Source organism: Xyrauchen texanus, chromosome 38, assembly GCF_025860055.1.
Source record: "Xyrauchen texanus isolate HMW12.3.18 chromosome 38, RBS_HiC_50CHRs, whole genome shotgun sequence".
In the NCBI taxonomy this organism is placed as follows: Eukaryota; Metazoa; Chordata; class Actinopteri; order Cypriniformes; family Catostomidae; genus Xyrauchen; species Xyrauchen texanus.
The window spans coordinates 9,939,635-9,967,130 of record NC_068313.1 but is presented as its reverse complement, the minus strand read 5'-3'; the positions used below and the strand labels follow the sequence as shown (position 1 = coordinate 9,967,130).

Sequence of the window (27,496 nt, the reverse complement as noted above, 5' to 3'; positions counted from 1 at the left end):
TGTATTAAAGTTTTCAATATTTAGAGAAGGCGGGTAGTCAACAGGTTTTTGAAGAATGGCAGAGCAAAGCGCACACATTGACATCAATGTGAATCTCGGACTAGAAAATGGTCAATTTAGTGCTAAGAAACCAACTTCTCAAGTAGGAGTAAAAGTGCTAACATAATTACTTGAGTAAGAGTAATAAAGTATCCAATTAAAAGTGTACTCAAGTAGTGAGTATATGGTTACTTTCACAAATTACATGGATGTTAACTCCCCTCTATTCCATTTAATAATACACATTTAATATGTATTACAGAATTATTATTTTTATTAATGGATATTCATCATTCAACATCATGTTGTTCCAATCCTTTCTTCCATGTAACACAATAAGGAGATTTTAGACAGAATGTATCCTTGGTCACTATTTACTTTCAGTGAATGTGTTGTTTTTTTCTCCATATTTTGAAAGTGAATGGTAACTGAGACTGTCAGTCTCTAACATTCGAACATCTTTCTGGTTCCCCAGAATACAGAAGGTCATACAGGGCTGGAACAATATGAGGGTAGGGAAATGATGACAGAATATTAAATTAGGGTTGAGCTATAACATTAAAGGTATAGTTCACCCAAAAATGAAAATGCTCTCATCATTTACTCACCTCATGCCTTCCCAGATGTGTATTTCTTCCTTTCTTTTGAAGAAAACAAATTATGGTTTTAGAAGAATATTTCAGCACTGTTGGTCAGTACAATGCATGTGAATGTGTGCCCTTTTGCATTTTATGGAACAAAAGAGCTGAGAAATGTTTCCAAATATTTTCATTTGTGTTCAACAGATTGAAGTAAGTCACAGGTCTGGGATGAGTAAATGATGAGAGAATCCCTTTAATGGCTCTTGTCAGATCTGGATGAATTTGTCAATAAGAAGAGAGGTCACAGGGTAAATGTGTAAATACTGCTCATGAGCATACTGCTCATCATAATGTAAATTATGCGGGACGTGGGACAAAGCGCACTGCAGATTTAAAAATGTATTCTTAATAACTGATGACACAGAGCCCATATTTACAGAATCACCCTGAATATGGCATTCACCATAACACAGAAGAGTCTGCATTATCATTAGATCCACAACTTACCTTGCCGTGCTGCCTTAAGTTGGAGCTTCAATTTTTTTATTTAAATATATCAGTTTGTCTTGGTGTTTAATGAAGGCATTGCATGACAATGTTTTTCACTGTACGGAGGGAAGAAATTGTTTCACTTAGTTGGAAGAGTTTGATGCTGCAGAAAGTCTGTGAAAGTGCGTGCTGCTGAGTGAATTTCTGCTGTCGTAAATGTCTAATTCAATAATCTCTCAATAAATTACGCATTAATTAAAATGAAAACCAGTAATGTAACGACAGGAACGCCGGCCATTTTAATGAAGTAAAAGTAAAAAATGTCATTACAAATTTACTTGAGTGAGAGTAAAAATGTACCCATGTTTAAACCTACTCTAAAAGATTTTTTTTTTTTTTCAAAAAGTTACACAAGTAAATGTAACAGAGTAAATGTAGCTCGTTACTACCCACCTCTGGTACAGATTGAGTTAGACTAGGTTTTGCCCTAGTAGCTTATGTTGTGGTTGATTGTATCATAACTGTCCAATTCAGTTTTGTACACAGTTGCACATATCTGCAGAAAATGCCATTAAAAACCCTTTAAAGATATCCTCTAATGCTGAAGCCATAAACAACCCACAGATTTGTGTTTTTGAAGAGGATTGTGGTTCATTCTCATTGCTTTAACAGTACACAGTGTTTTGCTAACTGCCTGAAATATATCCAGCACTGCACACTTTTTGCTTTATTGTACCAAAATGCTTACTCTGAGACCATAATGTCCATTAATGAGAACGCTTCTCTAATAAGGATATAATGTCCATTAATGAGAACACTCCTCTAATAAGGATATAAAGTCAAGAGGATATGCTGGTGTCCATTGGGATTCGTGGAGACACCACGGCTAATTTACATCAGCATTAGCACTTAACAAAGAGGGAAGCTGGCTAATTTAATTGAAGCTCTTTAACTAGAACAATCGTGGCTGCAGGCTATTACTACATAGGACACTGAAAAGACTTTCTTTTCTGAAAAGTTTCTACAATGTTTGAGCATTCTGCAATCTGAGTTATTTAGCTAATTTAGCTTAGTCTTCATGAATACAATTGACACTTTGGCTTAAAATGCTAATACTAATCTGAACAAAATGTTGTCAGTGTTGCCTTTGACTGATAATCCATCAGGCACTTTAACTATATATTATGAGAATATTATAGGCACTTGTATGGAATGTTCATAATGATTTTTTATGATTGAACAACAACAGCAGAATACATGTACTGTATGTCTTTAATCTATACATCTATCGCAACAGAAATATTCAGAATAGTATACTAGTTGTACAATCCAAAAAGTTGAGACAGTATGGAAAATTATTTTTTAGAAAATATACTGTGGCAGTGCGGAGGGCGGGGCCAGGTCGCTTGATTAGCCTGATTAGTGGCCGGTGTGTGGAATCACGACAAATAAAGACCAGGCTTTTCAGAATCACTGGAGGCTTCACCAATGTAGGTGTTGTTCAGCTTCACAAATAAAACATTTACTAAGACATGCCAGTCACTGGTTGTGTCGTTCTCTCTCTCCCTCACTGCCATTCTCGGCGGCCTTTTCAAGCCCATTTCCATCGCCACTGTAACGAGACACAGGTTTTATGTATCATTAAATCACCAGGGGATGGCTCTTAACGCTTCCTCTTGATTTAATCCCCAGCAATTCACAAAGTTTGTGTAGTGTGCGTGAAATGAACGTAGTGCCCTGGTAGGTGAGGATTTCTTTCGGAATCCCCATCCGGGAGATAATTTTGAAGAGTGCCTCCACAACACTGTGTGCTGAGATGTTACGCAGGGGCACTGCTTCCAGATATCACATTGCATAGTCCACCAGGACTAACACAAACCGATATCCGCATGCTGACCATTCTAAGGGCCCCACGAGGTCCATGCCAATTCTATCGAAGGGGACCTCGATTAGTGGTAACGGGCGCAATGGCACTCTTGGGATGGCCGGTGGATTGACCAACTGACATTCGCGGCTTCACCATCTGCGCACATCCCTGCGAATGCCCAGCCAATTAAAGCGGGTCATTAATGGTGCAGTGTTCTTTCTTGCCCTAGGTGACCCGCCATAGGAATGTGATGAGCCGCCTGGAAAAGTTTTTCCCGATGGCTCCTCGGGACTAATAACTGGGTTGTATATCATGGGTTTGAGTATCTTGTGTCACTCGATACAACCGGTCCCTAATAATTGAAAAATACGGAAATGTGAGGGCGACATCATGCTGGAGCTCCTGGCCATCGATTACTCTCACTTAGTCAAAGGCGTGCCTAAGAATTTCATCACATGACTGCCCTAGAGAGAAGTACCCCTCTGGGAATTCCCTAAGGGCAGGAATGCCGGAGGATTCCCCACTTGCATCACTCTGACGCTAACCAGATGCGGACGGCTCGGCTCCGCCTCTCTAGCCATCGCGTTACACATCACACACCAAATATTTTGGTTCGCAGGACCCATCCACACACAATGCTTTTAACAATCTTTTAAACCCCGGCCAATTGGTTCCCAGAATCAGTGGATGGGTGAAGGGAATTAACCGCAGCCTCCACTCTATGCTTCCGAAATTGAATAACGGTGGTCACATCCTGGATATTCGTGAATGTCCCCATGCACATACCTCACCAATATCCTGTGATCTGTACCCAAAGCATGAACCAAGCAATGGTGGATCGAGGTTTGGTTGTAACCCAAATCCACCAGGGCTTGGTATGTGTGGCTGTAAAGCCCATGCCTTATTTGTGAAGCTGAATGCTTGAATAAAAGCTGTAGTAGTATGTGATATGTCCCAGCTTGATCGGGGGTGGCCTGTGGTGTGTCGGGAACCCAGATCCACGTCCCGACTTCCATTACCGGACACCGATCCTGGATGTGTCCCGGTTCCCTGCAACTCTAACAGACTGGCCCAGGCTCCCTGACTGCACCTGTGGCAGTGGAGACATCACCCTGGGAAGGACGTCGGAGAGGGGAAGGGGGCGGCGTGTAGTTTAGCCTGCAGAAGCGGGTGCCGGTTTGGGCAAATACATCCCCCATTTCAGGGGGACAGGAACAGGACTGGAGGGTGGAGAGGGTGGAGCAGGAGGGGAAGTAGCAGGGAGAGGGAGAGAGACTTGGACTGCTCGGCGGCTTCAGGGTACGCCGCCATGTGGGCTTCGGCAAGCTGGACGGCATCCTCCACGTGGAGCGCTGGCACTGGACCCATTCCACAGTTTTCCTGGGCAGTCGAATGGTCAGCTGCTCCAGCACCATCAGCTCTATTATGTCCTCCACACCACAACTTTCCCCGGCTAGCACCCATTTTCGGCAGGTGTCTCGGAGCTGTTGCACAAACGCAAATGGGCAGCCAACTTCACTTAGTGTAAGGGAGCAGAATCGCTGATGATGTTGTTCGGGGGTGCAGCTCACCCATTGCAGGACAGCGGTCTTCAGTTTCCGGTAGTCCAGGCGGTCCTCAGCTTGTTGCGCCACGAGTTGTGCCTCCCCGGAGAGCAGCGGTAACAAGTGGAGGGCCCACTGGGCTTGAGGCCAGCCGGAGGTGGTGGTTGCATGTTCAAAGAGGCCCTGAAACACCTCCGGGTCATCCTGAGGGCCCATCTTGGTCAGGAGGAGTTGCAGCTTCATCACTGCCTGGAGCTAGCCAGCCCCGTAGAGCCTGCCGATCCTCGGCCTGGACCTGGAGGAGCTCCTGGAAATGCATCTCCTGGGTGAGCAGGGCTTGGTGATGGGTTTCCTGGATGCTAGCCAGGGCGCTGATGACTTCGCTCAGTGATGAGGTGTCCATGGCGACCAGTCATCCTTCTTACTCCCAGGTTTGGCACCAGTGTAACCAGTTTGAGCAAGAAGGGAGCGGGACAGCCCTCCAGGTACTACAGCTTTTATTCAAGCATTCAGCTTCACAAATAAGGCATGGGCTTTCCAGCCACACAAAAATACAAGGCTTTTCAGCTTCACTAGAGGCTTCACCAGTGTAGGTGTTGTTCAGCTTAACAAATAAAACATTTACTAAGTACATTTTAAGCCCGCTTCTCTTCTCACTATATATGCTGCCACTGGGGGCCATATTTGAGAAACATAGAACATCATACCACTGTTACGCTGACGATACACAGTTTTATCTACCGGCAAAAAACGATATGTCTTATCCCCTGGAAGCCCTGTGTGACTGTTTTGATGAGATCAAATGCTGGATGGCAAACAATTTCTTACAATTAAACGAAAGTAAGAGCGAAATTTTGATTTTAGGCCCACCTAGCTCCTCAGCTACTTTTAATTTCGGTTCCTTCCCTGTCAGTGTTCGACCTCATGTAAGGAATCTTGGATTTACATTAGATTCGGTACTTAACTTTGAAAAACAAGTCAGCTCAGTGGTAAAAGGCAGTTTCTTTCAATTGAGATCTATTGCAAAAGTAAAACAGTTCTTGTCCCCAAAAGATTTAGAGACTGTAATCCATGCCTTCATTACATCACGACTGGACTACTGTAATTCCCTGTACTGTGGTCTGCCTCAATCTACAATCACTCGTCTGCAAGTTGTTCAAAATGCTGCAGCGAGACTTCTGACTGGTACAAAAAAGAGAGATCACATGTCTCCTGTCTTAGAAATTTTACACTGGCTCCCAGTTAAGTTCAGAATTGATTTTAAAATTGCAGTTTTGGTGTACAAAGCGCTATCCGGTGCTGCACCAACATACATATGTGATTTACTGACTATGTACACTCCCCAAAGAAATCTTAGATCATGTAATCAGCTTCTTTTAACTGTTCCACGCTTTCGCTGCAAAACCAAGGGTGGTCGGGCCTTCTCTGCCGCTGCTCCTAAGCTCTGGAACAGTCTGCCCTTCGCTGTGAGGTCTGCTCCGACACTAACAAGTTTTAAATCGGCTCTTAAAACATATTTATTCTCTAGTGTTTTTAAATAAACTGCTTGATTGATTGTATATGAATCTTTTGAATGAATTATATCAGGTGCTATATGTATAAACCTGTGTTTTGCCTTGTCTATTTCAATGCTTTTAAATTGCATATTGTAATATTGTACAGCACTTTGGCACAGCTCTGTTGTTTTTAAATGTGCTATAGAAATAAAATTTGACTTTGACTTGACTTGACTACTAAGACACACCAGTCACTGGTTCTTGTGTCGCTCTCCCTCTCCCTCACTGGTGTTCTCAGCGGCCTTTACAAGTCCATCTCCATCATCACTGTAGTGAGACAGAGGTGTTATAGTATGTATCATTAAATCACCAGGTGCTGGCCCTTACCGCTTCCTCTCTCCCCAGCAACAGACACATGACCACGTCCCACTCCACAATCACCATTTTTCCTAATAACACTTTTTAAGGGTTTGGGCACTGAAGATACATTTAAGTTTAATAGGTTTGGAAAGATACATTTTCCTCCATTCATCCATTATGCAGGTCTTCAGCTGCACAATTGTACAGGACCTTCATTGCCATATTTTGTGCTTCATAATGCAAGGGAAATCTTGCTTGCTAAACTTAACAAACTTGTTCATTCAGTGCCCAAGTGCTAAATAAGTGTTATTAGAAGAAATGCTGCTGTTACACAATGGTAAATGTTCAACGGTCCCACTTTAAATTAGGTTTCTTTAACTTCTATACTAACATTAAAATACATTCAATACAATGTATTTATTGTGTATCTACATGATGTTCTGCATTGATACCTAATTGTTATCACTTTCTTATTATATTAATATACTGTATATTGGATGCACCTTGTGACTTCATAGCTGGTTATGGCCACGATTGCAGCTAAGGTGGGCTTTTAATAGCTGTTTGGTCATTTTATATTCCCATAAGATTTCAATATTTACTCAAATTTAAAATGTACTAAAATAAATAAATATATAACGGAGGTGCAGCAGACAGTGATGCCCGGCAGGTTTAAGACATCTACTTGTGCATCTGATTAGTATTCTGGGAGACAAGTGACTACTGTGAATAAAGCAGTTGGAGTCCAGGTGAGACTGAAAGACAGTTAGAATAGACTGACTGACTGCAGGAAAGTCTTCTCAGGGGTGGGCAGGCTTGTTACCTTATCCACATGTCCACATACAGGGGACACCCTGAATAACTATGAGCATAATACAGGAATAACAGCCCGATGGTCTTCTGAGAGGTGGGATTGAAGATGGGCCAATTAGAACCCATTTTATGGACTTGTCTGGAACGGCCATGGAAAATGAGCAAAGGATCCTTGGAAGATGCAGTTGTGGTGGATGAGGGTATTGACATCAAGGAAGGATGAAATCTGGTGGGAACAGCCAGACTCAAACTTGCACTGCAGTAGCAGGACAGACAAGAAGGATACAGAGCCCTGTTGAGTAGCACAACACTAATGAATCCACTGTTGTGGAGGGTTTCCAAGAATAGCAGTACCACTAGCAGGACAAGTCAAGTCTGCAAGGTGAGCCACAGGAGGATTCAACCGTCAACCCACAGAGGGAAGGGAGGCAAGACAATGAGAAGGAGCATTGTCTTGCCTTTCCTGTTTCAAGACAGGTAAGGCAAGACAACGAGAAAGAGCCATGGAGAAGGAGATTTATTAATTGACAAAGTAAATTTTTCATATTATTCATTGATAATGAAGCATGGAGCAGACTAGCTCAGTACCTGTGCTCCTCCTTGGAGAATGAACTAAGTGGAAGGGTTGAGGCCAAGCTTAACATGTTTAGTGACATTGTTTATGAAGAATGTATTGGTAGATTTGGTGACGCATCAGTGTAGAAGAGTGGTACCAGGGTGATGGGAAGGTGAGAGAAGGAAATACTTCAGCTGGTGAAAGAGCGGAAGAAGCTCTGCAAGGCATGGAGAAGAGCAGATGAGCATAAGTTGGAAGCATAAATGTTTTGTAGGATGGCATAAGGGCTAGGTTATGGGTTATGAGGAGGGCAGAGATAATTTGACAGTGGAGAAGAATGAAGGAGCATGACAGGGTGAAGATCATCAAGGATCCTTTTAAGTTTGCCAGAACTAAGAAGGCAGGTGTACCAGTTTGTCCTGGGTCTGTGGAGCATATGTTAATAATATGGGAGCAGATACATTCTGCCAAGAGAGACAAGAAAGTCCTCCATATAGTTTGGCTGGACCTGGCAAAAACCTATGGATCGGTTCCACACCAGCTCATCAGCTATGCAGTGGAGATTTTCCATGTACCACAGTGTATTAGGAGCCTTGTAGACAGTTACTATGGGGACCTGAAAATATGGTATGTCATGCAACACAGAATACAACTGGTTGGCAGTTACAGGTAAAAGACATTGTGATGGGATGTTCAATCTCTCACATCCTGTTCACAACAGTATTCAAGCTCATCCTAATTCATGCCAGACAGATGGCCCAAAAAATCAGTGCACAGTCTGGGGTAAGATTTCCAGTGCTGTGTAACTATTTGGACGATGTCACAAGCACCCTCCAGACGGCTACATGTACAAACAGGCTAGAAGAGCTTTTGTCATGGACCAGGATGAAGATTAAGCCAACAAAATCATGTAGCCTCTCTATTCTTAAGGAAGTTAGGAGCTACCAGATATCTTTTGAGGTGGACAGGGAAATATAGTTTCTGTTCAGTTACAATTTATACAGTTTCTGTTCTCCGTATCTCTTTGGGCGATGGCCTCTTCATCCAATAAAATCATCTTATGCCTCCCTAGTTTCGTCATCACCATCTCCATTGTAGCTGGTCATCCTGACCCAACTTGCTTCAATGGTGGAAAAAGCATGACTATTTCATTCTATATGCATAAAACATACTGTAATCACTTCATATGGTTACAGATTTTATATTGACTAACAATCATTACTTTCTGCATTCATTTGATTAGTATATTAAATGATTACCCTCATTAAAGTCATTGGTTACACCTAACCTTCCTGTAAGATGGAAAAATGTGTGCACACCCACATCCACAAGTTTAATCAAATTTCTAGCACCAGGCAGTGCCTAACTCTGCTCTAATTAAAACCATTAGATCATCCTTTTAGTATCAACACACACACACACACACACACACACACACACACACACACACACACACACACACACACACACACACACACACACACACACACATCTTCTTGGTCATTCACAGAAAGGGTCATACACAGAGTGGCTGTAATTCTCCATAGAGAATTTCAGTTGCATTTTTCCATTGATTTGCACTTTGATTATTATTCAGATATTTATTATTAGATATTTTATCAATAAATTAATGATAAAATATCTAACATATTGAATAACATTCATAATGTAGTTATTCATAGTACATTGATTACATATTCTCATTTTAGATCATTGCATACTGCATACATATTAATTCAGTTATCAAAAATGTATTAATTGAATAATTAAATGAAAATATTCCATATATTCCCCCCTATGGGGCTTATACAAAATCCACTAATTTAGCCTAATTCAAGAGTGCTACTTCACAATACAGTCCCTTCACCCATCACTTTCTATTAACCAATTAACTGGTCACACAGTCTCTCTTATCAATCACCAAACCATGGAAAAGCACTCCTGTGGAGCATCAGGACTAAACGTCTCCCCCTATGCTTAACAAGAGAGGAGTAAAATATCCTGTCTCCCTTAACCATACACTCAAGAGAGAACAATGTTTTATAAGCTTGAGCATGTAAATGGTTCAGCACTTGACAGTTGTTTCACAGTTATATAGAATGTAACAGAAAACACCATTGAAAAACATAACATTTTGATTAAAGTAGCATAACAGTACATTGGATATAAAAGCATAAAGAGCAAAGTGAGTAAATATATCAAAGACATAAAAAATGGTAGAAGTAAACCAACACTAAAAAGTAATTTTCTATCAAAGATCCTGGTGACAAAAGATCTTCAACCCAGTTATTTTGCGTAACATAGAGGGCCACCACTGGGGAGAGGTTAGGCTAGAACTTACATCTTAGGGCATGGCTCATCATTCATCTCCTCATATATGTATATCTTCATTGGAGGAATCAATTTATTCCTAATTTGTTTTGTTTTTTTGTCATTCTGTGACTCTAATCCGGCCTTTATTTAATATCTAAACTTATGTTCATTAGGTATACCTCTAGGCTGACCTATGGAGTCTAAATATACACTAAGGTCTGGTTTATAAGATCTTTTAGCTCTATTTTTCTTCTAATTTCCCTTAATAGGCAGTCCTGGTTCCCATTCCACTATGTTGATCTCCTGAACAATCCGTACTCTAGCACATATTCCTTTCCATTCTCGCAGTAAGGATGCCATAAGATGCCATCTTTTTCCACAGACCCAAAATAAGTCTGATCTATATACAACTCCAGTGAAGATAACACTATAGTTTGATTTTTACACTGTTCTGGGGTTATTTCCATTTCCTTGCTTACTCCTGGAGCTAGCTTAACTGGAGCTTTGAGTGGTACACCTGAATCCCAAGGAGTATCTTTAAATATGTACCAAACAGTAGCACACCTTCCTTTGAATTTTTACAAATCATAATTTCCTACATTCTTTTTATAGCATTTATATTCTTACCTATAGCCTGTTTTGTTCCATTCTGGGATTTCCACCTCTTCTTCTGCTGTTTTAATATGTTTAACCATGTCCCAATTTCTACACCAATCTCCCCAAACTGGTCTATAAAAGTGACTATTTTAAATCTGACTGTCTAAATAAGCTAGACATTCAGTCGGACAATATGGCATCATTTCCTTACTTAGATGACAAACGTTTCTGAAAAACTTAGCACATTCTCCATAGTCATGTGGATTAGGGACTACTAATACCTTACTCAAGTGTGACGTACACACAATAGACAATTTTCCTTCTATGCCTCTTTTGCTGTATACTGAAGGTTGTTTTGTGCTAGTTGATTTATTTCTCCATCATCATTATTCAGACTAATGAATCTTTTAGACTGGAACTTTTAATTGTTAAACTTTTTTTCAAACCTGGTTCTGTTTGTGTTACCTTGAGATCATTCTTGAAAAAAATCCAGGTCTACGAAGTGAATTGTAGGGAATTCTGGTTCTTCTCTTGGTTCTTGGGGGTCGATGTGGCTTGGACCTTCGGTGTCTGTTGAAGCATGTATGTTGTCCTGTTTCAGGCACATTACCAGACTCATCTTCCATCTCCTGATGGTCTGATGGTCTACTTCCCTCTCCACTTGTAGTTTTTTCTTGGCCTTCTTCACCTTGTACATTTCTTTCATCATCATGTGACCCTTCTCCTGATGTTTCTGGATCTTCAGTATCGCTTCCTTCAGATTCCTCTTCAGGCCTGTCTCTCACTCTGGGTACTCTGGTGCAATGATTCAGATTGTACCATGTGGTGCTGCCTTCCACTTGGACTGCTGTTGGCATTACTCTCAACACTTCCTAGGGTCCCTCGCTCCTGGGCTCATTCCACTTTCTCCTGAATACTCTCAGATACACCTGATTACCTGGAACAATTGAACAAGGTACTTCTGCTTTACTAGGCTCCTTCCTTTTTTCCTGCAAAAAGATAGCTTTGTGTACTGAAGTTAGTTGTTGCATATATGCCTTCAGTTCCATTTGCAATTGCTCAAGCGAGGGACCTTTATAAGGACATCTCCAGTTTGACACAGGCATGGGTCGGCCAGTAAGCATTTCATGTGTGGTTAGATGAATATTTCTGTTAGTTTGCAAATGATAGCTTATTAAAAAAGAGGCAAAGCATCAAGCCAATTGAGCTTAGTGCTCATACATATTTTATTAAGTTTGACCTTGAGGTTACCATGTACCCTTTCTACCATTCCAAGTGATTGTGGATGATACACACATCATAGTCTCTGTTTTATTCTTTGTTGTTGCAATACCTTCTGTACAGTTTGATTTATAAATGCCAATACATTGTCTGAACTAATTTATGATGGTGTTCTGAATCTAGGTATTACCTCTCTTGTTAGAAATTTGATTGCTGTTCCTGATCCCTGATCTGCTGATGGTACTGCATCCAGCCATCTGTTAAATCTGCATACTACCACAATCATAAAGAGATTTCATTGCACTCTCTTTATCATGTCCACATAATATTTAATCAAATGTTTGAATGGTCCTTCTGGTACTGGTATGTGACCTATGTTCTTATTATACGTTTTCTGACATTGTTCTGAGCACAGACTCATCAACCTTCACTTGCAAAAATGGAGACCAAAATCAAATTTCCTTATCACTTCCCCCTTGCGCAATGATCAAAACAATGCACATCGGAAATAAGAACATTGAGAAGCAAAGTTGATGCAACAATCTTTCCTTCATATGAATGCCATATACCTTGTGAATCTTCCTTGGCACCCCTTTGTTCCCACATAGTGTGTTTGTATGGGTCTGCTTCCTGTTGAATTTGAATTATATCATCCAATTGAGGTTGTGATTCAATAAGAACCATTGGTGCAGCTACTTGACAGCCAGAAGTCTTTTTGGCTTCTAAATCTGCTGCATTATTTCCCTTGATGACAAAGTCATTGCCCTTTTTGCCAAAATTGTGGACTTTACATTTAATGATAGAAAATCTTTTAGGTAACATCATTGCAGAAATCAGCTGTCCAATCTGTTCTGCATGTTGAATTGGGGTTCCATCACTTTTTCTGAAACCTCTGTTTCCATACAGCTCCAAACAGGTGACAAACACCATGAGCATAAGCTGAATCAGTGAAAAAGTGAATTGTTTGTATTTTAGCTAACTGACACACAGCAGTAAGAGCTTTCAATTATGCTAGTTGAGCAGAACAATGTTGTGATTTTACTGATATAAAGTCATCTCCATCTTGTTTCACAACTGCATATCCTGCCTGATTTCCCAAATGATACTTGAAACAAGAACATCTACGAAATAAGTGCCATCTGCTTCAGAGATTAGTCTAGATTCAAGATCTGGCCTCAACCTATTGAATGCTAATGAATTAGCCATGCAATAATACCATGTTCCTTCATGGGCTAAAGGAATCATTTCATCTGGATTAACTGTATTACATAGCTTGATGGTGACATCAGGATATGTAAGGAGTGATGCGTATGTTAGAATGCGAGCTTGAGTCAAAATAAATATACCCTGTTCAATTAGTTCCACAGTTTTGTGATACACACCTGTTTTTACTGGATATCCCATAGTTCTTGTTGAAGCTTTCTCATATGCATAATGTACAGCTGCAGGACCCTGTTGGAAACATGGCAGGTAGCCCTGAGCTACACTATCCAATTTGGTGTTATAATAAGCAATGGGCTGTTTTTTCCTTCCACTGCATGTTTCTTGCATCAACACTACCGACACATATCCATCGACCCTATTAGCAACATACAAATGAAATGGTTTAGTGTAGGTAGGTGCTTTTTGGAGTTCTTTCTTTATCAACTGAAATGCTAGTTAATGGCATGTTAATGGCATATTCAAATTCTTTAATCCTGATTGTTTCATAATACGTGAAATTGTGTAATTTTTACTGCAAACTCCTTTATCCAGTCTGCACTAAAACCAGTCATTGACCTACTGTTTGAGTCAATGGTGCTGTACTTATGCCTTCCAATTGGGCTGGAGATATGGCTTATATTCCATATACCAGTCGTCCAAATTATTCAACCTGTGGTTTACAGTACTGCACTTTATTTTTTGAACACTTGTGGCCTCCTTGAGCCAATATTTTGAGCACTGCGATAGAATCTCTGTGACACTGCTCCAACGAAGTGGAACAAGTCATCAGATCATCCACATATTTTAGTAACGTACTGCCTATCACAAGATCTTCCAAATCAGCCTTAACTACCTAGTTGAACACATGTGGCAAACATTTGAAACCCTATGACATTCTGGTATAAGTATACTGTTTGTTACCATACATATATCGTTACCATGTTGCCACATATTGAGAAAAAGAAATCATACAGCTGGCGCTTTAATGAATCCCTTTTGCAAAATCCTGATTTCCATCAAATGCTAAAGACTGAAATCGATGTCTATATGGAGACCAACTGGCCCTCAGTATTATCTGTGAGCATGGTTTGGGAGGCACTTAAGGCAGTTCTTAGGGGCAGGATCATACAGTATGCCTCATTCACCAAAAAATCCAAAGCCTGAGAACTTGTGGAATTGGAAGGGAATATTAAAAGTGCAGAGGCAGAGCTGAAGCACCGAATGTCATCTAATGGCCTTAGAGAACTGAACCGTTTGAAATACAGATATAAAACTATTTTGTCAGGGAAAGTAGAGTTTTGGTTAAATCAGGGAAGCTTTGACTATATATATATATATATATATATATATATATATATATATATATATATATATATATATATATATAAAGCAGAGATAATCTTTTTCTACCATTCCTTCAGTGAAATCTGCTGGTGTTGAAATATTTACCTCAGCCATTGATAATAATAATGCATTCAAAGAATTCTATCTTGATCTTTATAGTTCCACGTCTTCATCTACTGATTAAGATATTAGACATTTTGTGGAACCATTTGAACTCCCTAAATTGACAACTGAGCATATAAATTTGATTCTGAGATAACCTTTGAGGAACTTGATGAGGTAATTAAGGCCTTACCTACAGGCCAGATGGTTTTGCCGCTTTATTTTTTAGATCTTATGCTACAGAACTGGCTCCAGAAATGTATTTGAAATCATTAAAGAATGATTCTTAAAAAAAGAAAAACTGTTTATTTGGGGTCATAGATCTTCTGCTAATATTAGGTGTTTCATCAATATCATGTGATCAGTGGTGAATGACCATGCTCCAGCTGCTGCCATCTCACTTGATGCCAAAAAGGCATTTGATATGGTAGAATGGGATTATCTTTTTAAGATTTGGATTAGGAAATGTATGGGTTCGGGAGTACGTTTATTGCATGTTACTTTATAAACACCCTGTAGCAGTGGTACAAACAAATTGATTAATTTAAGATTATTCTACTCTGAATAAGGGCATCTGGCAGAGTTGCCCTCTCTCCCCATTATTGTTCTGCATTGCCCTGGAACCATTAGCAGCTGCGATAAGAAAGGATGATAATTTTCGAGGGGTGGTGGCAGGAGGCGTGGTGCATAAGCTTCTGCTATATGCAAATGGCGTTTTATTATTCATCTCTGACCCTAGAAGTCTATGCTTTGCCTACACAGAATTATTAATTACTTTTCCATATTCTCAGGATACAAAGTCAACTGGTCTAAATCTGAAGCTTTGGCTCTGACAGCGTATTGTCCAGTAATGGCCTTCCAGCCAGGCACCTTCCAGTGGCCCAAGTAGGATATTAAGTATTGGGTATTTTATTCCCAACAAATTTGTCTGATTTAGTAAGAGTTATTTAATAAAAGGTTTTCAAGCGATGTAGACAGGTGGGATTCATTACAGTTATCGATGATTGGGAAGGTTAATGTTATTAAAATTAACTGTATTCCAAAATTTAACTAATTGCTACAGTCTCTCCCGGTAGATGTCCCCCTCTATTATTTCAAGCAATTTGAGAGCATAGCGAAGTCTTTTATTTGGAGTGGTAAGTGCCCCAGATTACATTTTATCTGCATAGGCTGATTGACAAAGGTGGGCTAGGCCTACCCAAGATTTTGTTTTATCATTATCATTCAGTCTCAGACATTTGGCTCATTGGTTGATTCCACCTGAAAGAGCCCCTCCCTGGTTCTGCATTGAACAAGAATTTCTTGCCCCTATTTTGCCATGGCAAAGCCTTTCTGTCAATCTAACCAAAGAAGTTAAATCACACCCCGTTATCTCACATTTGCACTCAGTATGGACAAAAGTATCAAAAGTGTTTAATTCAGATATTTATCTAAATGCTGCCTTGAGCCTATGGCTAAACCCCAAACTATGCATTAATAAGTCCCCTTTTTGTTGGTCAGAGTGTATTGCGAGGGAGGTTACTACACTCAGTGATCTATATGAGAGTGGAGTGCTGAGATCTTTTGAAAATTTGGTTCAACATTTTAAGATTCCTAGATCCCAGTTCTTTAGGTATTTACAGCTGTGCCACCTGTCCTGTTACATTTTTGGGAGTAGTATACGCCCCCCTAAATCGGCAGATACTCTGGACGTGGTGATTGCTGCTTTTGGAAAAGGTCATGAGGCATCAGTGTATTACTCCCTGCTAATTCAGAGTCTGGGGGACGGAGCTTCAAATTCTCTCAAGAAATTATGGGACAAAGATTTAAACTTGGTATTGGAGGAGGGAGTGTGGGCTAGGATTCTAAATAACATAAAGTCTACATCTAGAGAGGAAAGGGTCCATCTGATGCAATTTAAGATTATACCACAAAGATTATAATGCTAATAATGAATATGCACTGCTAAAGGATAATAAACTAATACCCAAAAAGGAAAGTACTGAATTAAACTATAAAACAAATAAATTATTTGAACACAGAATGATAAATGCAATGCTGTTGAGCTGAATGTAGCAATGGGAGAGAATTGTTTTGGCTCTGGCAAAATGGTGATAAATAATACTTATTTATCATTAAACAAATAATATACCTATTACATGTTACATGTGTAACAAGCTGACCCCAGGTAACTGTTATCTAAACAAGTTAGAAAGACATATGCTGCAGGTTTAAACTAATGCCAAGGTCTCTAGAAATAGGTTTGGTAAGTTTATATTTACATTTCACACAGTCGGGTGATCAGTCCGGCAGTAGAGACATCTTCCACTGGTGATGCAGGTAGCATGTAGTGGGAAGGGCACGCTGGGCAAGAGGATGCTGAACGTCAATTGCGCCAAGAGGGTCCTTGAAGAGTGGACCGGGCAGCTGGGTCAGTTGAATCTTCACAGGGTCCTTTGCAGGCTGGGTGTGTCACTGAGGAGCCGTGTGGGACAGGCAATGTCTGTCGATGCAGAGGTCCTTTGTGGACTGGGCTGCGCTGCTGGAGGGGCTGTAAGGGTTAGATAAGGTCCCTCAATGCTTGGGCCCTTTTTCAGCTAGAAAGCAGCAATATAGCAATAAAGCAATATAAAAGGTTTTGCTCGCAAAAGCTTAACATCAACTATCTTGTAGCCTCTTTCCTCATCAGGTCAGAAACTCAGGATGTAGTGTGTCCGCTAATGTCTCCTTCACCGTAGATTTGGAAATGCAGGACAAGGGTGGGTCTACCTGGGGGACATATTTATCCCTTTCTAATGAGGAGGATATTGAAATCTGGCGCCTTTCCGATCCTGGAGTTTGATTGTCCATTGGTGTCTGAAGTTGCCACGGTGTTGCACACCCTTGTGTGGAACTCATTTGCATAGCATAAAGTACAGTGTTAAAACAGTGACTTTAACATTTTACCCATGCATTATTTCTTAACCAAACCTCTTTCAAATTATTAAAGGCATCGTCTTGAACAGACAGAGACCAAACACAATTAGAGAGTTAAGTTATCATCCATGTATTTGCTTATCTGTTAATTGGTCTGTCCTGTGAACTGTGGTGTTAACAGTCAACAACCATTAACATAAACTGTGCTTTGCATGAAATGGAAAATATTAATTTAAGGCCAAACATAAGGTATGAATAGATCTCTGTGATTTTAAGGAGGTCCAGAAGGAATTTATGACAGTTCTTGCCTAAACATTAGAAATGAGTTGGTGGGGGCAGAAGGTCATGTTTGTATGTTTTTATGTTTGGAATCAATACAATTGTTAATAAAAAAAAAGATTAAATGAAAATATTCCATACTGGCTAATACACAGAAGAGTCAAAATTTCCAGACAGCAGTGAGGTAGGAACACAGTGATATTCATCCATTCTGTGTTCAGGCCTGTGCGCACATCCATGAGAGTGAATTAATTCATGAAAATGCTTGTTCCATGTGATTATTAGAAGAATGAGCAATATGATCAACATGTGCTAAAATCGTGAAATAACCTGCAGTGTACTCATCAAGCATAATTTATCTTCTAGCAAAAAGGCATATATTCTCAAGTGCAGTTTCTCCATTGCTCTGCAGTAGTCAAATGGGCATGGAAAAACCTCCCAGAAAAGTCCTGGCAATAATTACGACTTAAGATTGGCTATTTCCCCCATTTTTCACCACTCCATCATTGTTACGATTGATGAACTTCTATTGCCAAAATCCATTAGCAATACCTGCTAATTTGTTGTTTAGGGCTGGACTTGTTTAGACAACAAACATGGATACGGTAATGGCTGCTGTTGTTGCTGCTCCTCTGTGTTCCGTGTCATGAAAGAAACGGGCTGAGCACATTCTAGTGCATTCTTAGGTGTAATGATGCGGCCAGCATGGCCTCTAGAGACAGAAATAGGAATTGAGGGGAGTGAGTGTGTGTAGTTAAAAGATAAACTCCACTTGAATGCTTGTTTGCAATCTCTGTTTCTTGAGCTTCACTCTATTTCCATTGGCTGCTCACCGTATAACTTTAGATTTAAGTAATGGAGCATCGTACACTACATCATTTCCTCTGCAGTCATGGATAGTCAGCTCAAAAATATCAAACATGTTTCATATTTCATGTTTCAATCTAGAGTCTGTACTTATCATTTACTATGTGATTTTGTCAACTCCTACTAGAGCCGAGAAGTGTCAACTAGCGCCAACAAACACAGACACGGCCTGACTGAAATGTCAGGCTAAAATCTGTGTTAAAGTCATGTAGTGCAATCCAGCCTTAAGGGAATGAACAGACCAGTCTTTAAGTGGTTGTCAAGCCCAGGTCCAAACAGGCCATGTTGCCGAACAGGAGGTTGTAAACAGGGTGGTTTCAAGGCTGAAGCATCAAGAGATTGTTGGGAGAACCCAATCATGTAGAGCAGGCCTTGGAAATGGGTGGCTCCCAAACTTGTCTGTGACCTCTAGAAAACAGAAGAAAGAGGTGGTATTGATGGAGGTATATAAGATGGAAGAGGAAAGCAATATGATTTGAGCAGTCAGCCAGCAGCAGAAAGGACAAATCTTCGGATGGGCTGACTTGTGGAAGATACCCCAGGCAAGGCCACATTTTCTAATAAGATCCACCTATGCCACTCTTTCAAGCCCTGGAAATTTGTGTCTGTGGTATGGCAAAGAGGAGAGTTGTCCCCTCTGCAAGGTCCCAAGAGCTAATCTTCAGCACATGTTGGCTAGGTGCAAGACCGTCTTGGCACAATGATGGCGTCATGGCGTCATGACCAGATCCTGCAAAAGCTGGCGGAGATACTTGTGGTGTGTAGAATAATTCAAACAAAGGTCATAATGCTCCTCAAAGGAAATACATTGTGTTTGTTAAAAAGGGAGGTGCCACAGGACACAAAGGGTGGTGGCGAGGCACCAATGGACACAAGGTCAATCCTTGCGCTAGGAAGCGATTGGTCAATTGTTGACGACATTGGCCAGCAGCTGAAATTTCCTTCTGAGGAATTGCTATTACCTCCTTGAGGCCAGATATAGTGTTATGGTCACAGGTAACAAGCAAAGTCCTAATGATTGAGCTTATGAGAGGCAGCTTATGAATGAATAGCAAGGTGAATAACAAGATGGCGCCGGGTATGGATGCGAGCTCTGACCCAATGTTGCAGTTTTTTGTTTGTATTGTCTACAATTCTTATGTTTTTCATCTTGGATGTCATCTGCCTTATTGCCTACAATAGACAAACACTTTTGGACATTTGATCTTCAATCACACACTGAAAACCGGACTTTAAATACCTCAATTCCAACCCGCTGATTTAAAACACGACAGCGGAACCCTTTGTCTGGATTGCCCGGCCGCATTAAGCGTAAGGAAGGAGAGCCGGCATTCTTGTAAAGCTAAGACATTGTGCAAACTGACCCCCACTACCCTGCATTCTACTGGCAAATATCCAGTCTCTGGACAACAAGCTCTGTGAGCTGAAAGTGTGGATCTCTTTCCAATGAGAGACGAGGGACTGCTGCATTATCTGCTTTACAGAAACTTGGATGTGTGTGGAGGTTCCAGACTCAGCCATGAAACCCGTGGGGTTCTCAGTGTAATGCGCAGTCAGCGTGAAAGACCTCTCAGGTAAAAGCGGTGTATGTTTTATGATCAGCAAATCCTGGTGTGATCATTTACATTACTTTTATGCATTTGGCAGACACTTTTATCTAAAGCGACTTACAGTGCAGTTATTACAGGGACAATCCCCCCAGAGCAACCTGGAGTTAAGTGCCTTGCTCAAGGGCCCAACAGTGGCATCTTGGTGGTGCTGGGGCTTGAACCCCCGACCTTCTGGTTAGTAACCCTGAGCCTCAACCACTGAGCCACCACTGCCCCTTCTCTGATGATACAACGGTGGTAGGTCACTGACAATGATGAAACTGGTGTCAGTAGCACAACCTCTCCCTTAACATCTGTAAGACCAAGGAGCTTGTGGTGGACTTCAGGAGGAAAGACAGAGAACACAGCCCCATCACATCAATGGAGCACCGGTGGAGAGGGTCAGCAGTGCCAGCACCTCTTCTTCCTGAGACGGCTGATGAAGTTTGGAATGAACCACCGCATCCTCACTCTGTTCTACACCAGCACTATAGAGAGCATCCTGACTGGTCATTCAAAAATAGCTGTGTATTCTGATCAAATTATTTATTTAATTTTGTTTGTCAACATATAAATTGCAAAAATGTAATGTACATTATAATAGATGTTTCACCTGTGTCCAATTTTTGGAGGTCTCTTAACAGAGAGAAATAGACTAGTTTTTTATATAAATGTTTTTTCTTTGACTGCTGCAAGGAATTTTGATATCCAACTTTTTCCTGAATACAGATGTGTTCCACTATTTATAAATTAATCCTGTTTCATGATTTAAGTGGACAATGTGATTTTTAGAGCATTCAATTTGTGAAAATTGCCAAAAGCATGTGGCTCCATATACCATTGACAGTTTTTTGACAAATTGTAAGGAGAGAGTAAATTACATGATGCGATGGCCAACTTTGAGTTCTTATGAGAGCAGACAACTGCACAAATTGAGCCTGAACTCATTGTGACTCCAAACACTTAAAATTGTTGTTGTTTTCCATCTGGGTCGCTCATTTCTGTAGTTTTTACAGTGCTGTCTATGGAGACATGAACCAGAAAACAGTCCAACTGCAATCAGAATCATCAGCACCTGCCTGTGTTTAGTCAGGAAAACTGTGGATAGAGTGATCAGTCACATGGCAATTATTGCTCAGATGATTGTTTTAAAAGAAATTGCTCTATGAGTGCCCATAAAGAAGAGAAGACAGCACCCAGGTTGCATAATTTCTGTGTTGCATGGGCCAGCTGAGCAACTGTCATTAAGATTAATCAGAGTGCTAATTGATAGCTCTACCCAGTTAAATTAAGCCTCTTTGAATTACATTGCCCAGTACTGTCACAAGACATTAATACTTTCTCAAAGACCTCTATTTCAGTTATACCTGTCAGGTAGTATGACTATTGTGTGCATGCTAGTCCAAAAAAGTAATAGCACCTTTAACTAAATATATCTTATCTTATTTAAAATTTAGCATATTTCATCAGCTCATATGTCTCTTTTCCTTTTCCACAGGGTTTTCAAGAAGGCCAGTCCTAATGGAAAGGTAATATAATGCCAATTTTTCCTGTCTTTAATGACTATCCATACTGTGAGTGTCAGTTGTTTTGAACCTGATTCTACAAAGGTTTTCAGTCAGTGAATTCCCTCAGCACAGTCTGTTATGAAATGTAATGACTGAATAATCACAAACATCGAATGACAAAGTATCTCTTGTTCCTTAATTTGATTTGATACACTGACACTGTTAGCCAGACTGATGGGAAGCCAGCTCACAAATGGTTATGCAGTGAGCATTTACTGTAGCCATGAGACTTTATGTTGATTATTAACAGGGAAGCCTATGGTGCACTGCAACTGTACTTGAGCACAGGAATTAGGCGTGGGGTGAATATGGGGTTTTATCAAAACTCAGCACAATACAGCCTCTGCATTTATGGGCTTATATCACATCGTGTTGTTCAATATGATGTTCAATAATATGGAAATGGCACAAGCACTATTGTGACTTCTTAAGCCGATTTGTGTTATATCTACTTAATTATTTACTTGTTTTCCACTCATTTAGGGGCTTTTCTTATTAAATATTGTTGTATGTGATAAATTGGTATATTGTGTAAATAATTCATAATTGTATGCCTTTTCAGCTAACTGTGTACCTTGGTAAGAGGGATTTTGTTGACCACGTGGACCTTGTGGAGCCTGTTGGTAAGCAATATGATATGCCATTTATTTAAACTTATGGTCACACTTTACATTACAGTGATCATATTATATTGTTGTGACATTGTAAGTACTGACTAAGAACATGCATTCAATGTGTTATAACTACGTGAAGCAGCTTGTAAATATGTAAATATACCTGGTTAGCATTACTATTCTGTAATCCATTTAATTATATGTAATATGTGCAACATAAACACTGTACTACAAAACTTTATCTGTATGAAAATATTCACAATAGAAAGTATTTTTTGTTATTATACATTAGTTTGTTTACACAGAGTTTGATGTATAACCGGTTTTAACCCTTGTGCTGTGTCCATTTTGTGTTAACACATTTTGTGTTCCTGATCAAAAATGGCCAGCCCACTAAGATTGTTTATAAATCTCTCATATTGCATATATTATCACAAGATATTGCATTAGATATTTTTATCAACTTAGTTTTAATATTTTAAATATAAAATTTCACTGCAAATTTCTTTTCACAACAATTATATTCAGAGTTGGTAAAACCATAAAAATTATGAGATAGCCATGTGTTATATATTGTTGTAAAGTTCTCAATTAGTAGAATGCAATGAACAAATTTGTTTCACTCAGAGCCCAAGCTGCAGTGAGTATTAGTGCATGAAATTTCCACTGACACACAAAAATACACATGTGAGTCCAAACAAGACACAAAAAGTGGGAGTTTGAGGTGAGTATTTGTAGTGTCTTTGATGAGGAGACTAATAAAGGTCAGGTAGAGAGGGAGACTGATGAGGGGCCTGACAAATACAACATAATTTGATAAGTAGATCTTGAAATATTCCTCAAAGAGTTTACATGGAAAGACGATGCACAATAATGCACTAAACACACATTGTGTGTGTGTGTATACATATCCGATGACTTTGTGTGTGCAAACACACATCCACATATGTGCTCATCTAAATGATTGGGACGCTCCTTAAAACTTAATATTTCTGTATTTTGTAGTCTAATTAATTTATTTCCAATGGCCGGTCATTTTTGACCAGGAACACAAGTGTAACATAGTGAAATAAAACCCCCAAAATGTATAAAATTTTCCAGGAATTTTATTCCAATTGGTTTAAGTATAAACATTTTAAATAAAAAATCCTAAGAAAAAAAAGTCTTCTGGGTCAAAATGACCAGAAAACAACGTAATGGTTAAAGGAACAATTAACCCCCAACATTTCTGTCATCATTTACTTAATTTCATGTCATTCCAAACTTCAAAATGAGAAAAAAAGTGAATCCAGTCTGGTTTACTAAGCAACCAAATTGGCCTGGTTGCTAGGGAGGGTAGTCACATAGGGGTAACCTTCTCGTGGTCGCTATAATGTGGTTTGTTCTTGGTGGGGCGCGAAGTGACTTGAGCGTGGAAGCTATTTCTCCATGGCAACGCGCTCATCAAGCCACATGATAAGATGGGTGGTTTGACGTTCTCAGATGCGGAGGCAGCTGGGATTCGTCCTCCGCCACCCGGATTGAGGCGAATCACTATGCGACCACGAGGACTTCAAAAAGTACATTGGAAATTGGGCATGCCAAGTTGGGAGAAAAAGGGGAATCAAATAAATTTAAAAAACACCATAAAAGTATCACAAAAGTAGCCCATAAGTAGTCTCTTCAGTGGTGTAGTGGTTAATGAAGAGGTTGGCAATCAGCGCTGAAATTGCGCTTCATCTTCAGTATTAAATTGTATTAAATTAAGTAATTGTCATTCCTCTTAGCACAAACACACCTCCGTTCAATGTAAATTAGGCTTATTTTAGAATGCAATTAATTTAACAAACATTATGCTATTTGCCCGGCACAATTTACATCACGTTATTACCACCTTTTGAAAGCAGGTGGCAAAACAATATATATATATTTTAAAGAGTAGCTTGTATAAATTTTTTATTTATCATAGCAGCAACATTTCATAAATGTATGGTCAAATGACAAATTTATTCATATCAGTCATATATTAATAATATATGTATTCAGTCATATATTGAGATGCCTAGTGCAGGCAAGCGCACTTTCGGCATGTTAAAGAGATAATTCATGTTTCCGGATCACAGCAGTACAGTGATACCGAACAGTCCGGGCAGAGCTAATCAGATCAAGGTGGTCTGCTGCTTCCTTTTGACATAGATAAACTGAGAGGTTATTTTAACTCTATCAGATTTTAATCTTTATGTGCTCTGACAGAATCAATCAATGTTGGTCAAGAAGGTAAACATTCTTGTTAAATTAAAAATTACTAGAAATTGAATCTGTGCCAAACAATCTCCAGTCAACCAACTCCGGTCTTCCCTACTCTAATTAAGGAAACTTACTTATACATAGGCCTACATAAAATAATACATAATGAACAGTTTAGATTTATATAGATAATATGAGTGTAATGATGTTCATGTTAACTATCTAATATTTTAATTGTATGCTATCATTAGCTTTACTGTGTTTAGTAGTGAAGTTGTTTCCATAAAAAAAAATTATATCACAAGAAAAAAAGGCACCACTGACAGCAATAAATGAAAAAACAATTCATATAATTATGGAACAACTCTTAACTTAAACAGCATCTTTGCAGAGTACCAAAAACTGGCATGGGTGCAGTCAATATTTACACAAAGTTAGACTACATAACTGGTCCTCTTCCCCCTGTGAGAAACAGTTGATATTTACTTAAAATCTGCTTTGTTTATGGTGATTTTGGTCAATTTGGAGCTTAACAGGCCATGTTCTCATTCACTTTCATTATGTGGCCAGAATATTCAAAAAATAAATACATTTTTTGTGTTCCACATAAGAGAGAAAAGGTTACATGGATTTGGAAAAACATGAGTGTGAGTAAATGATGACATAAATAAAAAAATGTGGGTGAACTATTCATTTAAGGAACCACAGTTGCTCATCTGAGGTTGTTTACACTTGCCCTTTTACCCATTACATCTCTTTACTTTTGCAGATGGAGTGGTTTTAATAGACCCAGAGTACTTAAAGGAGAGAAAAGGTGAGGACGATTTTGAAGATAATATTATTGCATAAAATAACCAACAGACAGTCATGGCGCAGAATCTTTTTCATCCACACACAGTTTTTGTGACCCTGACATGTGCCTTCCGCTATGGACGGGAGGATTTGGATGTTCTTGGATTGACGTTTCGAAAGGACCTTTTTGTGGCCAACATCCAGGCATTTCCTCCTGTGCCTGAGGACAAAAAGAGCTTGACACGTCTACAAGAGCGACTGATAAAAAAACTTGGAGAACATGCTTATCCCTTCACCTTTGAGGTAAAACTTCTTACTTTTTTATTTACATAATGACACAATTATCTTGGAGATTATTGGATTAAAATTTGGTCCCATTGTCATTTCTTAAATTTAAATGTCAAACCTTTTTTTAACAGATTACCCCGAACCTCCCCTGTTCTGTCACGTTACAGCCAGGACCAGAAGATACAGGGAAGGTACATTTTCCTTCAAATATTTTTTTTCTCTTTATGATATAGGCTTGAATACATCTAAGAGAAAAAATACTTGCTTTTCCCTTTTTTCTCATCTGCAAAGGCCTGTGGGGTCGACTTTGAAGTCAAAGCTTTCTGTGCAGAAAATGTTGAAGAAAAAATTCACAAAAGGTACAGGATTCCACAAATGCACCCAACTGCGTAACTGACAAAAAGCAACACACAGACTGATTGTATTTGTATTTTTTGGAACACAATATTTTAAACAGAGGAAAGCTGATTCTTTATGGAATGTGCAGGGCAAACATTGTTAACTTGTTTTGTGATTTCTATAAATCCCAAAGTCTAAGGCCAAGTCCACACTAATGCATTTTTGTTTGAAAATGCATTGATTTCGCTATGTTTATGCCTCTCATCCACACAAAAATGCTGTTTTTCTCCACTGAAAGTTGATTTTTTCAAATTAAACAGATAAGTGTGGACATGGCCTTGTATTAAACATTGATGCAAACTGTACTTGGACATGAATGATACCTCAAATAGTGAGGCTTGGTCAGGAGACGTGTGCTATTCATTTTCTAAGTGATCAGACTTTGATTTTTTCCTGGCAGATGATAAAGCACACACAAAGCCCTTAGACTTGCATTGGAGGGACAAAGCCACTTAAAAAAAAAAAAAGATTCTGTGCTGTAGTAGATTTAATGAAAATGAAATACGTAAACTTTATTTAATTTAATTTGTTTTTATTTTTAATTTTTTTACAAAATCTTAGTAAACATTATTTATAATGTTTGAATGAAATGTACTCATTTTTGTAGTTAAAAGTATAATAATTTTGTTTTATTAATTAAAAATGAGGGGATTATTAAGTGAAACCAACTTAATTCAAATGAGAAGTTTTACCTAAATTTAGAAGCATTTTCTGTCTAAATGCGACTTTTGCACGCAGTCCCAACTTGATCAATCCAGTTTTTCCCACTTGGAAAACTGCACATGGCAACTGTAAAGCAATGTGCCAAAAACTCTCAGAACACCTTGGCAACCTCATAGTAACACCATGGCAAACTCTCACAACAATGAATTGATGATCCGTACCAGAGACTATTTAGCAGAGATGGGTCACTTCTATTAAAATGAATGGGAGAAATTGGAACACCCAACCAAGGAGCTCTAAGTGTCCAACAGTCAACGGATGTAGAAAGGTGGTCCTGCCTTACAGGTAATAGAGCCAATCACTGTTTAGATACAGACATCGCCTGTCAATCTACTTGAGAACACGCATTAGCTATACAAGATGGGGAAATTGCATTTTTAGTGTAATATGAGGTAAAGGAGCACAATTTATGATTACAGTGTTCAGATTTTACTGCTGATTGGAAATATGTTCTTGGATCGTAATCTTGACCAGCCATTTTGGAGATTTCTGTGTTTACCCATTAAAGTAGGAGCTGCACAGTCATGACTGGAAATAGCCTCCCGAGAACATTCCAAAGATGGCCAACAGTGTATTGTCTTACTAGAAAGACTTTGTCCACACTCAGACTTTTTTCAACTTCTGTTATTTTCTATTACATAAACTTTAGGGGAATAGACACACAACACCCTTGCATTATGCCGGAAAATATTGTTACCCACAGATTGTTGTCAAATCTAGTAATGCTATCT

At 39.4% G+C, this 27,496-nt stretch overlaps 1 protein-coding gene across 1 annotated transcript in view; it reads left to right on the top strand.

Annotated features, from left to right (window-relative positions):
* arrb1 (arrestin, beta 1) overlaps window positions 1-27,496 on the top strand; it is an 82,167-nt gene that overhangs the window by 39,415 nt on the left and 15,256 nt on the right. The window contains exons 2-7 of the mRNA XM_052109621.1: window positions 21,654-21,684; window positions 22,286-22,346; window positions 25,333-25,377; window positions 25,462-25,658; window positions 25,775-25,834; window positions 25,935-26,002. Of these exons, the coding sequence (XP_051965581.1) occupies window positions 21,654-21,684; window positions 22,286-22,346; window positions 25,333-25,377; window positions 25,462-25,658; window positions 25,775-25,834; window positions 25,935-26,002 (462 nt within the window). The remainder of the gene's footprint in view (window positions 1-21,653; window positions 21,685-22,285; window positions 22,347-25,332; window positions 25,378-25,461; window positions 25,659-25,774; window positions 25,835-25,934; window positions 26,003-27,496) is intronic.